Consider the following 13,944-nt stretch of genomic DNA (forward strand, 5'->3'; position numbering starts at 1 on the left):
GTTAACAGGTTGATGTGCAGTGAGGTGGGATGACTGACTGAATCTTACACATGGAGCAGATGAACGGTCTCTCTCCAGTGAGTGCGCTGGTGGGCACTGAGTTCACATGATCATCTGAACCCAGAGCTACAGTGAGAGAAGCTGAACGGTTTCTTGTCAGTGTGGACATGTTGATGTGACTTCAGAAACAGAGTTTTTACAATATTCCCCACAATCCAGACATTTAAAAGATCTCCCGTCATGTGAAGTCGCTGGTGGTGTGTCAACAGTTTCATTGAATTATTAAATTCCTTCCCACATATGGAGCAGGTGAATGGCCTCTCCTTGGTGTGAATTCAGTGGTGGTACAGCATTATGAACAATTGCCTAAACCTCTTTCTGCAGTGAGAGCAAATGAATAGAGTGGAAACAGAGTGAATGCACTGGTGACCCATCAGTGAATGTGGGTTTTCAAACCTCTCGTCACTATCTCAGCATTTAACCAATCTCTCTGCAGTCTGAACTCACTGGTGTGTGAGAGGGCAGGATGTGCGTTTGGGACTCGGACAAGAGGAACTTTAGAGACAGTTTGGTTGGTGGAAGAGAAGCAGCAGGGACAGCAAAATTGTTTCAAACTTAGTGACAAAGCTCCTTGAGCTCCTCACACTTGTTGTTGGGGGTGAGGATGGAAGAGATGGGAGAGCCCTTCGAAAGAAGCTCCTGTCAGAGATATTAAAAAGACTTGACACAAAATGTATTTCACACAAGGCTGATTTATTTTATATGTATCCAGAATAGTAACACCTATAATTGGGCTGTAGTTTATTACCATCAGCAGAAACGGACCTCAATGAACATTGTTCAGTCCTGGATGTGATTCACGGAAAAATGCATTTATTGTATTTAATGATGAATTTGTTGGTGTCGAATAAGGTGCGACGACTGAACGAATCCCTTCCCACACTCGGAGCACACGAGTGGCTTCTCCTCATTGTGAATTTGCTGGTGGACAGTGAGATGAGATGATCGCCTGAACCCAGTGCCACAGTGAGAACACCTGAATGGTCTCTCGTCAGTGTGAACACGTTGGTGGGACATCAGGTTCCCAGAACTTTTAAAGCACTTCCCACAGTCTGGGCATTTAAAAGGTCTCTCGTCACTGTGAACTCGCTGGTGCGTCAGCAGGGTGGATGAATGAGTGAATCCCTTCCCACACTCGGAGCAGGTGAATGGTCTCTCAGCAGTGTGAATATGCTGGTGTTCCAGCAAGTGGGATGATTGAGTGAATCCCTTCCGACACTTGGAGGAGACGGGTAGTGTCTCTCCATTGTGCACTTGCTGGTGTCTCAGCAATATGGATAATTGAATGAATCCCTTCCCACACTCGGAGCAGATGAATGGTCTCTCCCCAGTGTGAATTCGCTGGTGTGCGGTAAGCTCAGATGATCGCCTGAACCCAATCCCACAGTGAGAGCACCTGAACGGTCTCTCATCAGTGTGAACACGTTGATGGAACAACAGTTCCCCGGAACTTTTATAGCACTTCCCACAGTCTGGGCATTTAAAAGGTCTCTCATCTGTGTGAACTTTCTGGTGTCTCAGCAAGTTGGATGACTGAGTGAATCCCCTTCCACACTTGGAGCAGGTGAATGGCCTCTCCCCAGTGTGAATCCGCTGGTGTATCAGCAAGTTGGATAAATGCAAGAATCTCTTCCCACACTTGGAACAGGTGAATACTCTCTCCCCAGTATGAACTCGCTGGTGTACAATGAGGTTCGATGATCGCTTGAAGCCAGTCCCACAGTGAGAGCATCTGAACGGTCTGTCGTCAGTGTGAACACGTTGATGGCACATCAGTTGCCTGGAACTTTTAAAGCACTTTCTGCAATCTGGACATTTAAAAGGTCGCTCATTCGTGTGAATTCGTTGATGGGACATCAGTTCTCCGGAACTTTTATAGCACTTTCCACAGTCTGAACATTTAAAAGGTGTCTCCCCGGTGTGAAGTCGCTGGTGTCTCAGTAGATGGGATAACTGTGTGAATCCCTTCCGACATTCCGAGCACAAGAACGGTCTCTCCCCAGTGTGAATTCGCTGATGCTTTTTTAGGTCCGACAGGTCTTTGAATCCCTTTCCACAGTCCCCACAGTTCCACACTTTCTCTCCAGTGGAACTACACTTGTGTTTTGACAAGCCAGATGATCGGCTGAATCCTCGTCCACACACAGAACACATATACGGTTTCTCCCCATTGTGAATGGTGCTTTCTCCTTCCATGTTGAATAGCGCTGATATTCTGATTATGATAAATTGGGCGACTCTGTCAGATCCTGATGTGATATTTGGTTTCAGTTTCCCGACTGCACATTCTCCCCTTCTAATACCCTGTGAAATTGATTTAAAACAGAAAAAAGGGAGTGAGTGACCTTGCTGTGAATTTAAGATGAATGAATCTCGTAATTTGTGAGACCGGCACAAATACCTTCACCTTCAAATTCCCTAACAAGTCACACACTGTCCTGACCTGTCTGACATTCAATACTGGTTGAGCAGAAATTTCTTCCATTTAAATATTGGAAAGACTGAAGCCATTGTCTTCAGTCTCCACTACAAACACCACTCGCTAGACACTGACTCCATCCTTCGCCCTGGCAACTGTCTGAGACTGAACCAGACTGTCCACAACCAGGGTGAAATATTTCACCTCAAGATAAACTTCTGATATCACATCTGTGGCATCTCCAAGAATGGGTTTCTATTTCAGTCATATCACTCAACATTGCCCTCTCTAATGTTTCTGAAACTGTCATCCATTCCATCCTTATCACTACATTTGAATATTCTCAGAGAGTTCTAGCGTTTTTACAGGACGGAATGAGCCCTTAAGCTCATCAAGTCTGCAATTGCCATCAAGCACCTCTTTACTTGAATCACATTTCCCAGCCATTGGTCCTTAGCCTCGTATGCTATGGCATTTCAAATGCTCATCTAAATACTTCTAACACACTTCAGACTGACTTCCCACATTCAACCTGTGGTAAACTTGAGTTTATCCAAATCCCTGTCCTCGGCACTGAGTCCCATTCACTCACCCATCATCCTGTCCCCATTAAACTACACAGGCCCTCCTTTAAACATTACTGAATTTAAAACACTCATCTTTGTTTTCAAATCCCTCCATGATATTGCTCTTCCCTATTTCCAGTCACACAGATGTTTGAATACTTTTCCACAAACACACTTACATTCAGATTCTGATGAATTGAGTGACTCTGTCAAGTTTTGTTCTGATGTTTGGTTTATGATTTCCACCTTTAAATCCTGATATTCAAATATTCTCTAAAAAATGTCAGCACTACGATTCTATGATAGAAATTAATAGACAAACATTTTTCTTGGTTTAGGTTCTCAGTGTGTCAATGCTCCCCTTCTAAGCCTCTGTAAAGGAGTTTGCAAAATCCGTCAGTCAGTCCAGGACAGAAATGCACAACATTGTTTCCTCCTGCTGATTAGATCAGATGACCACGCATGCGTCCTGCGACACATTGCCCCAACAAAGTTGGCACTCGTTACCTCTGGGGCCTCCAACTCAGGCTGCCGCGGCCCCTTTTGGTGCGATCGCAGCACCTATCGGTTCTTATTCCGTTTTGTAGCGTCCACTGGTGCTTATGAAACCTCCCCACCCACTCCGCCACCTCTATTACTTTCCTATATTTATCCGTTACACTCGAATTTCCGACCTGAGATATACCCCCTCTTTCTGCAGCTGCTGTGCCCACACCGCGCATGGGCTAACCAAATATCTATTGCGCATGCTCCATTTCTGCACCCACCACTGCGCCCGTTCTTGTTCTGAAGATGGGACACATTCTGATTCGCTGCGAATCCTGGGTACGCTACCCACCATTGAAATTAAAGAAGAGCAAGTTATATTTTTGAGCCATAGGAGCAAGATATTATATTATTAATGCAACTAATACAGCAACCAAAGTGCACAGACACTATAGTCCTGCCCTCGGTGTAATTGATAACAGATCAAACCCATACAGTTAAATATAAACTGACTGGATGCTGAGACAGTTCAGTTAAACCGTCTCTGGATAACAATAATGCGCTAATTGTCGATCAAAACCGTTAAACGTTTAAATCTGCATTGTTAACAGGTGGGGAATCTCAATGAATCCGTTTGCACAGGTGAAGTATCGGAATAGTCCCTCTGTTTTGACTGTGCTACTGTGTCAGTAAGTGGGATGACTGAACTGAATCCCTTTTCACTTTCAGCTGGCAAATATTCTTTTCATGATGGGATTTTACTGTTGGGTCATAAGCCACTTGTGATGGATTCCACATGTAGTAGTAATAGTCTTTATTATTGTCACAAGTAGGTTTCCATTAACACTACAATGAAGTTACTGTGAAAATCCCCAAGGCGCCACACTCCAGCACCTGTTCGGGTACACGGAGAGAGAATTCAGACTGTCCAAATTACCTCACAGCACGTCTTTTGGGACATGTGGGAAGAAATCAGAGCACCCGGAGGAAACCCAAACAGACACGAGGAGAATTGTCATCGACTTCAGGAAGCATAGTGGAGAACATGCCCCTGTCTACATCAATGGGAACAAAGTAGAAAGGGTCGAGAGTTCCATGTTTTTAGGTGTACAATTCACCAACAACCTGTCCTGGTCCCCCCATGCCGACACTAAGTTAAGAAAGCCCGCCAATGACTCTACTTTCTCAGAAGACTAAGGAAATTTGGCATGTCAGCTACGACTCTCACCATCTTCTACAGATGCACCATAGAAAGCATTCTTTCTGGTTGTATCACAGCTTGGTATGGATCCTGCTCTGCCCAAGACCGCAGGAAACTACAAAAGGTTGTGAATGTAGCTCAATCCATCACGTAAACCAGCCTCCCACCAATTGACTCTGTCTATAATTCCCGCTGCCTTGGAAAGGCAGCCAGCATAATTAAGGACTCCACGCACCCTGGACATACTCTCTTCCACCTTCTTCCGTCAGGAAAAAGATAACAAAGTTTGAGGTCATGTACCAACCGACTCAAGAACAGCTTCGTCCCTACTGCCATCAGACGTTTGAATGGACCTACTTCCAATTAAGTTGATCTTTTCTCTACACCTTCCGAAACTGCAATATATTCTGGAGTCTCTCCTTCCCTAGGTATGGTATGCATTGTTTGTACAGCATGCAAGAACAATACATTTCTCTGTATACTAATACTTGTGACAATAATAAATAAAATCAAAGAACATGCAGACTCCGCACAGACAGTGACCAAGCCGGGAACCAAACCTGGGATCCTGGTGCTGTGAAGAAATAGTGCTAACCACTGTGCTACTGTGCCACCCACACTTCAAGACACTTCCCGTAAAGAGAAGTGACATAATGCAGACCTTGGACATCTGAAATAACAACAGAAAATACTATAAATACTCAGAACATGAGATAGTGTCTGTACAGATAGAGAAACAACATTTTTGTGACCTTAGGGGCAGCATGGTAGCATGGTGGTTAGCATAAATGCTTCACAGCTCCAGGGTCCCAGGTTCGATTCCCGGCTGGGTCACTGTCTGTGCGGAGTCTGCACGTCCTCCCCGTGTGTGCGTGGGTTTCCTCCGGGTGCTCCGGTTTCCTCCCACAGTCCAAAGATGTGCGGGTTAGGTGGATTGGCCATGATAAATTGCCCGTAGTGTCCTGTTAAAGGGGGGGGGTTGTTGGGTTACGGGTATAGGGTGGATACGTGGGTTTGAGTAGGGTGATCATTGCTCGGCACAACATCGAGGGCCGAAGGGCCTGTTCTGTGCTGTACTGTTCTATGTTCTATGTTCTTTCATCAGTAATGGATTATATCAGTGATATGACCTGTTTCTCAATCCATGCAGTTTGCCAGATCTGCCAAGTTTTGGAAGCATTTTGATTTTTTGATTGCTCCTGAAATGTGGACTGATTTATTGGTGACCAACTTAGATTTATTCTCCTCCATCCATAAGCATAAATGTTCATTTGTCTGTCATGTTAAACCCCTCATTCACCAGAGAAAACATGGTTTGTCTGTTCAATAGTTCATTGCTGGGCATAACCTGCCACACCTTTTTGAGTAAGTTAATGTTTCTGCCAAATTTTGAACTGACGACCTTTTGTGTGTGAGGGAACTATGATCCCCTACAGAAACGCTGCACTGTGAAGAACCCAATGGAGCTGTCTGGAATATTGAACTGTGACATTACACAGCAGCACTTTCACATTCCAGGTTATTCCAGAAATGAATTGGCTGTTCTCATTAGGAATGCTGGAGATAGACTCTTCAACAATGTGTGCACTAAATTTGAAATAAAAAATTGTCAAACAAGTTAACTAAGTTAAGTAGAGATGGCTGGACAGGCGATGTGCCACAGCTGAAGGATGTCAGACCTGGTAGATCCCATTGTGAGCGGGAGGCACCGTGGCACATTGGTTAGAACTGCTGCCTCATGGCACCGGATTTGCTCCCGGCCCGGGTCACTGTCTGTGTGGAATTTGCATGTTCTCCCCGTGCCTCTGTGGGTCTCATTCCCACAGAGGAATTAGGCCACTCAGTCCATTGAGTCTGCTCCACCATTCAACCATGGTTCAGAGTTTTCTCATCCCCATTCTTCTGTCTTCTCCCCATAACCTCCGATCCCCTTATTAATCAAGAATCTTTCCATCTCTTTCTTAAAGGCACTCAGTGATTTGGCCTTCTGCGGCAAAACAGTTCCACCAATTCACCATCCTCTGGCTGAAGAAATCCCCCCTCATCTCTGTTTTAAAGGATTGTCTCTTCAGTCTGAGGTTATTCCCTCTGGTTCTGGTTTTTCCTATCAGTGAAAACATCCTCTCCACGTCCACTCTATCCAGGCCTCGCAATGTCTTGTAAATTCCAATAAGATCCCCCATCATCCTTCTAAACTCCAATGAGTACAGAGCCAGAGTCATAAATGCTCCTCATATGGCAGGTCCTTCATTCTGGGGATCATTCTTGTGAACCTCCTCTGGACCTTTTCCAAGGCCAGCACATTCTTCCTTGGATACGGGGCCCAAAGCTCACAATACTCCAAATGGGGTCTGACCAGAGCCTTTTGTTGCCTCAGAAGTACATCTCTGCTCTTGTATTCTAGCCCTCTCTAGACATCAATGCTAACATTTCATTTGCCTTCCTAACTGACTGATAGACAAAGAGAACAAAGAACAAAGAAAAGTACAGCACAGGAACAGGCCCTTCAGCCCTCCAAGCATGCGTTAACCATGCTGCTAAACTAAAATCTTCCACACTTCCAGGGTCCGTCTCCCTCTATTCCCATCTTAGTCATGTATTTGTCAAATTGTCCCTTAAACGTCACTATCATCCCTGCTTCCACCACCTCCTCTGGCAGCGAGTGCCATGAACCCACCACCCTCTGTATAAAAAACCTGGCTCGTACATCTCCTCTAAACCTTGCCCCTCGCACCTTTGATTGATTGATATTTATTGTCACATGTGCCGAAGTACAGTGAAAAGTATTTTTGTGCAACCAAGGGAATGTACATAGTACGTACATAGTAGACAAAAGAATAATCACCATAGTACATTAACAATGGTACATCAACAAAAATTGATTGGTTATGGAGTGGAACAAGGGCCAAAGAAGAGTAGCAAAGAACGTTGTGAATCGTGTTCTTACAGGGAACAGATTAATCCAAGGGAGAGTCGTTGAGGAGTCTAGTAGGTGTGGGGAAGAAGCTGTTCCTATGTCTGGATGTGCGGGTCTTCAGAATTCTGTATCTTCTGTCTGATGGAAGGATCTGGAAGAGGGCAATGACTGGATGTGAAGGGTCTCTAACAATGCTGTCTGCCTTCCTGAGACACCGGGAGGTGTAGACAGAATCAATGGGAGGAAGGCAAGCTTGTGTGATGCATTCGGCTGAGTTCGCCACACTCTGCAGTTTCTTGTGATCTTGGGCCGAGCAATTGCCATACCAAGCTGTAATGCAGCCGGATAGGATGCTCTCTATGGCACAGCTGTAGAAGTGTGTGAGAGTGAATGCAGACATGCCGAATATCTTTAGCTTCCGAAGGAAGTAGAGACGTTGTTGGGCTTTCTTGACTGATGCATCGGCGTGAGTGGGCCAGGACAGACTGTTTTTGATGGTGACCCCCAGGAACCTAAAGGTACCGACCATCTCCACTTCAGAGCCATTGATGTAGACAGGGGTGTTTGTCATACTATGCTTCCTGAAGTCTATGATCAGTTCCTTAGTCTTTCCAACATTTAGTGAGAGGTTGTTTTCGGTACACCATGCAACTAAGTGATCTATCTCCCTTCTGTAGTCTGATTCATCATGGTTTGAGATACGACCCACCACAGTCGTATCATTTGCAAACTTATAGATTGAATTCCAGTTGAATCTTGCCACACAGTTGTGTGTGTATAGGGAATACATTGGAGGACTGAGCACACATCCTTGCGGGGCCCAGGTGTTGAGGACTATTGTGGAGGAGGTGTTGTTACCTATCCTGACAGATTGTAGTCTGTTGGTGAGGAAGTCAAGGGTCTAGCTGCACAGGGAGGGGTCAAATCGAAGGTTGCAGAGTTTGGTTATTAGTCTTGTCAGGATAATGGTGTTGGAAGGCGAAGCTGTAGTCTATGAACAGCAGTCTGACGTAGGTATCCTTGTTGTCGAGATCTTCGAGTGTAGGGGCAGGGAGATAGCATCTGCTGTGGATCAGTTGCCACGGTAGGCGAACTGCAATGGATCGAGACCACCTGGGAGGCTGGTGTTGATCCGTCTCATGACTAGCCGCTTGAAGCATTTCATGATAACAGACGTCAGGGCCACCGGTCAGTAGTTGTTGAGATACGCTACCTTGTTCTTCTTTGACTGTCAACTGAACCTGCACGTTAACCTTCAGAGAATCTTGAACAAGGACATTTAAGACCCTTTCTGCTTCTGATTTCCTGAGCATTTCCCCATTTAGAAAATATTATGCCTTCATTCTTCCTTCCAAAGTGCATAACCTCACACTTTTCCCAGTGTATTCCATCTGCCACTTCTTTGTTCACTCTCCTAGGCTATCCAAGTCCTTCTGAAACCTCCCTGTTTCCTCAATTCTACCTGTCCCTCTGCATATCATTCAGAGAGATGTCCATGGATGTCCAAAGAGACTTGAGGATTCAGGTGCATAGATCCTTAAAATGTCACTTACAACTACATAAAATAATCAAAAAGGCTAATGGAATGCTTGCCTTTATATCTAGTGGATTGCAATAGAAAGACATCAGGGTTATGCTGCAGCTATACAAAACACTGGTTAGATACCATTTGGAGTACTGTGAGCAGTTCTGGGCACCACACCTTAGAAAGAATATCATGGCCTTGGAGGGAGTGCAACATTGGTTTACAAAAATGGTACCTGGACTACAGGGCTTAAGTTACAAGGAGAAATTACTCAAATTATAGTTGTTTTCCCAATAATTTAGATGGTTAAGGGGTGATCTGATCAAAGTACTGAAGATATTAACAGGAAAAGACAGGGTAGATAAAGATAAGCTATTTCCATTGGTTAGAGATTCTAAAACTAGGCGGCATAGTGTAAATATTAGGGCTAGACCATTCAGGAGAGATGTAAGGAAGCATGTCTTCACTCAAAGGGTTGTAGCGCTTTCGAACTCTTTCCCACAAATAGCAGTTGAAGCTAGATCCATTGTTAATTTTAAATCTGAGATAGATAGTTTTTTGGTAGCAAAGATATTAAGGGATATGTGCTAAAGGAGATGGGTCATAATTCAGCGAATGGCGGGCTAGGCTCGAGGGACTGAATAGCATACCTCTGCTCCTATGTTTCCTGTGTCAACATCAAATTGCACAGCATTATAAGAGGCCCTGCCAGCAGCTCTGTCCATAGAATTAAAGGAGCAGAAATGTCTCAGAGAATTATGTGGTTTGAAGAGATGGAGAGGAGAGAGGTCACAGAACATTTAAAAACAAGGATAAGAAGCTTAAAATAAAACCAGTACTTTCATGGGAGGCAATGGGGTGATTGGAGGAACGGGACTTGCTGTGAGTTACAACAGCAGTAATTCGGGATGGCTCCAAGTTTAGAGGGTAGAATTTCCACTTACACTCCAGAACTGAGATTCTGCAGCATCAGCACTACCCTATTTCCATGATCAATATTGATAATTGAAAAGGCACAAAATTAACTGCATAATTGAATATTGTTCTTTCCATAATGGTATAAACATTTCCGATAACTTTTAATGTCACTTTAAGGAAGAAAGAAGCTATGTTCCTTTTAAGCAATGCACATGGACACTTCAGAATCTCCTGTACCTCTTTCAATATGGTTTTTATTAACTCCGAGTTTTCAAAGAGAATTGGACAATCATTTTGAATGAAAAGTGTAGGGTCAGCACTTTGAAAACATAATGTGGAAATGCCGGCGTTAGACTGGGGTGAACACAGTAAGAAGTCTTTCAACACCAGGTTAAAGTCCAACAGGTTTGTTTAAAACACTAGCTTTCGGAGCACTGCTCCTCCTGCAGGTTCATTTAGCTGAGGAAGGAGCAGTGCTCAAAAGCTAGTGTTTGAAACAAACCTGTTGGACTTTAACCTGGTGTTGTATTACTTCTTACTTTGAAACATAGACATAGACAAGACATAATGGATCAAACAGACTCCTAATGAGCCATTAGTCTATGATCCTATTGCTAGATCAATTTCGCCACAAAATTCCTAAATATTCTGCGTGAATTCTATCTGTGAAGAAGAAGGTTATGGATTGCACCACAACTATATAGTTTCAAATACTGTTCAGTCCCTTTGAATTTCCTCCAGGTGCTCCAGTTTCCTCCCACAGTCCCAAGATGTGTGGGTTAGGTGGATTGGCTATGCTAAATTTCCCTTAGTGTCCAAGAAGGTCGAGTGGGATTACTAGGCTACGGGGATAGGGTGTGGGCTTGGATAGAGTGCTCTTTCCAAAGGCTGGTGCTGACTCGATGGGCCGAATGGCCTCCTTCTGCACTGTAAATGTTATGATTCTATGATGATTCTATGTTGGTAGTGAATGTTTATGTAGAGTAGCGATTATCACATTCACCTCAAGGCTCCCAGATCGGATCTGTGCAGAACTATTATTGCAGTTTTAATTTCACACTGAGGAAAAGTTCATTAATTCATGCATTTGTCGCTAAATATTAACTGAGCTGCTGAGCATTTCAAACACTTTCTGGTTGTAAAGTCAGGAGTCACTTAGTAAAAAGAATGAAAAGGACGTTCTGTGATTGAGTGCAGGGCAGGATGGATCAACTGACACAAGGAATGATGGACATCATTGAGCTGATGATGGTGGAACCCGGGTGGTCAAGTGGTTCAGTCAATGGTTTCACTGGAACGACCATGGTTCAATGGCAGGTTGAAAAACAGAGCATTTCGGAAAATCTGTCTGCAGTGCAAGTGACCTGAAGTGAACTAATAGATATAGTTATGATGGTCAGCTAATTGGAAAAACTGTTGTCAGCTTCGCTGGTCATCTCATGGTTAGGATTGGGTACTTTCACCATTGTGGCCCGGGTTCAATTCCTAGCCAGTGAATAACTATCTCGCCGCTGTGTGAACTGTCACAATGAAAAGGAATTCTTTGATTAATGAAAACAAGTTTGGAGCAACTGTAGAGTGAAAAACAGAGTTAATCTTTCAGCTGGATGACCTTTCATCAGAGCTTGAAAAGTCAGAGATGTAAAAGGTGGGAAACAAATCATTGGCTATGAGTTCAACTATTCAAATCTGTCCTGGTCCACCCATGTCAATGCTATGACCAAGAAAGCACAACAGCACCCATACTTCCTCAGAAAACTAATCAAATTCTTTACCAATTTTTACAGATGCACCAGAGAAAGCATCCTATCCGGCTGCATCAAAGCCTGGTATGACAACTGCTCGACCCAAGACCGTATGAAACTACAGAGTGTCGTGAACACAGCCCAGTCAATCTTGCGAACCCACCTCCCATCCATTGACTCTGTCTACACCTCCCGCCTCGTTGGGAAAGCAGGCAGCATAATCAAAGACCCCTCCCACTCAGGTTATTCTCTCTTCCAAACTCTCCTATCGGGCAGAAGACACAAAGGTTTGAGGACATGCATTAACAGATTCAAAAACAGCTTCTTCCCTGCTGCTACCAGTCCCCTGAATGACCCCCTTATGGGCTGAATTGAGCTCTCCACGCATCTTCTCTACTGAGTCATACTACACTCTGTATGCTTCACCCGATGTGTGTGTCCATGTATTTACATTGTGTTTTAAAAAAATTAAGAGTGCCCAAATCTTTTTTCCCTAATTAAGGGGCAATTTAGCGTGGCCAATTCACCTTGCCTATACATTTATTTGGATTGTGGGGGTGAGAACCATGCAGACATGGAGAAAATGTGCAAACTCTACATGGACAGTGATCTGGGGCCGGTAACAAACCAGGGTCCTTGGCACTGTGAGGTAGCAGTGTCTTTTGTTTTTTTTCCTGTTTTTTAAGAAACATTTTATTGAGGTAACAACAACAAAATAAACAATGTACATGAAACTATAAACATAGTGCAAAAGCCGTCTCCCTTCCTTACAGGTCCCACCTTTATTAACACCCTACTCTAAGCTAAACTAACCCCCCCCCCCCTCTTCTGCTGACGATTAATTTTCCACGAAGAAGTCGATGAATGGTTGCCACCTCCGGGCAAACCCTAACAGTGACCCTCTCAAGACAAACTTGATTTTCTCCAGACAGAGAAAGCTAGCCATGTCCGATAGCCAGGTCTCTGACTTCAGGGGATTTGAGTCCCTCCATGCTAATAGTATCCATCGCCGGGCAACCAGGGAAGCAAAGGCTAGAACGTCTGCCTCTCTCCTCCTGGATTCCTGGGTCTTCCGACACTCCGAAAACCGTCACCTCTGGACTCAGTGCCACCCTTGTTTTTAACACCGTGGACATGACATTTGCAAACCCCTGCCAAAATCCCCTAAGCTTCAGACATGTCCAGAACATGTGGAAATGGTTCGCTGATCCTCCCGCACATTTTGCACACCAGTCTTCCACCCCAAAGAACCTGCTCATCCGGGCCACTGTCATGTGAGCCCGATGAATGACCTTGAATTGTATCAGGCTGAGCCTGGCACATGTTGCGGACACATTGACTCTACCCAACGCGTCCGCCCATAGACCATCCTCGATCTCCCCTCCCAGCTCGTCCTCCCACTTGCGCTTCAGCTCCTCGGTCTGCGTCTCCTCTGACCCCATAAGTTCCTTGTAAATGTCAGAGACCCTCCCTTCTCCTACCCACCCTCTGGAAACTACCCTGTCCTGAATCTCCCTTAGTGGTAGAAGCGGGAAGGTTGACACCTGTTTATGTAGGAAGTCCCGCACCTGCAGATATCTGAATTTGCTTCCCCTCGCCAACCCAAACTTCTCCTCCAGCGCCCTCATACTCTGAAAGCTCCTCTCTATGAACATATCCCCATTCTCTCAATCCCTGCCCTCCGCCATATCTGGAACCCCTGTTCATCCATACTTCTCGGGGAAAACTCTTATCACAGCTCTGCTTTCGTCACACTGCAAGCCAGTGTGAAAATATTGCAATCTCAAAAGTTTAATGTGCACAAGATTGGAAAGAGATCGTGACTGTGGACAATCTGAACTGTGCACATTCCTGCAATCAGCATCTGAGAGAATCAGGAAGATGAGATCCTGGTGTCCCTTTACTCGGAAATCTGTAAACTCCATCTCTTCTCAATACGTTGTGACCTAGAATCCCCTTGTTCCTGCTTTCCAGATAAAGTTCGTGATCACGAATTGTCTGTGTTTGCATAAAGCAGCTAATTGACCCTGGGAACAGGACAGCCAGCGAGAGATGGTGGCGAGGCAGCGGCAGGAGAAGAAGGAGATGCAACATGAAAGCGTTTCGA

General features: G+C 44.7%; 1 protein-coding gene across 1 annotated transcript; it reads right to left on the reverse strand.

The window, feature by feature from the left end:
* Nucleotides 1–882: 882 nt before the first annotated feature.
* LOC119951507 (gastrula zinc finger protein XlCGF26.1-like) lies at nucleotides 883–3,781 on the reverse strand. The gene is made up of 2 exons (XM_038774712.1): nucleotides 3,720–3,781; nucleotides 883–2,364 (listed from the first exon to the last, which is right to left on the reverse strand). The coding sequence occupies exons 1-2, from the start codon at nucleotides 3,765–3,767 to the stop codon at nucleotides 883–885; spliced, it is 1,530 nt and encodes a 509-aa protein (XP_038630640.1). The 5' UTR covers nucleotides 3,768–3,781.
* Nucleotides 3,782–13,944: the final 10,163 nt, after the last annotated feature.

The sequence above is a fragment of the Scyliorhinus canicula genome, chromosome 17 (genome assembly GCF_902713615.1).
Source record: "Scyliorhinus canicula chromosome 17, sScyCan1.1, whole genome shotgun sequence".
Classification (NCBI taxonomy): Eukaryota; Metazoa; Chordata; class Chondrichthyes; order Carcharhiniformes; family Scyliorhinidae; genus Scyliorhinus; species Scyliorhinus canicula.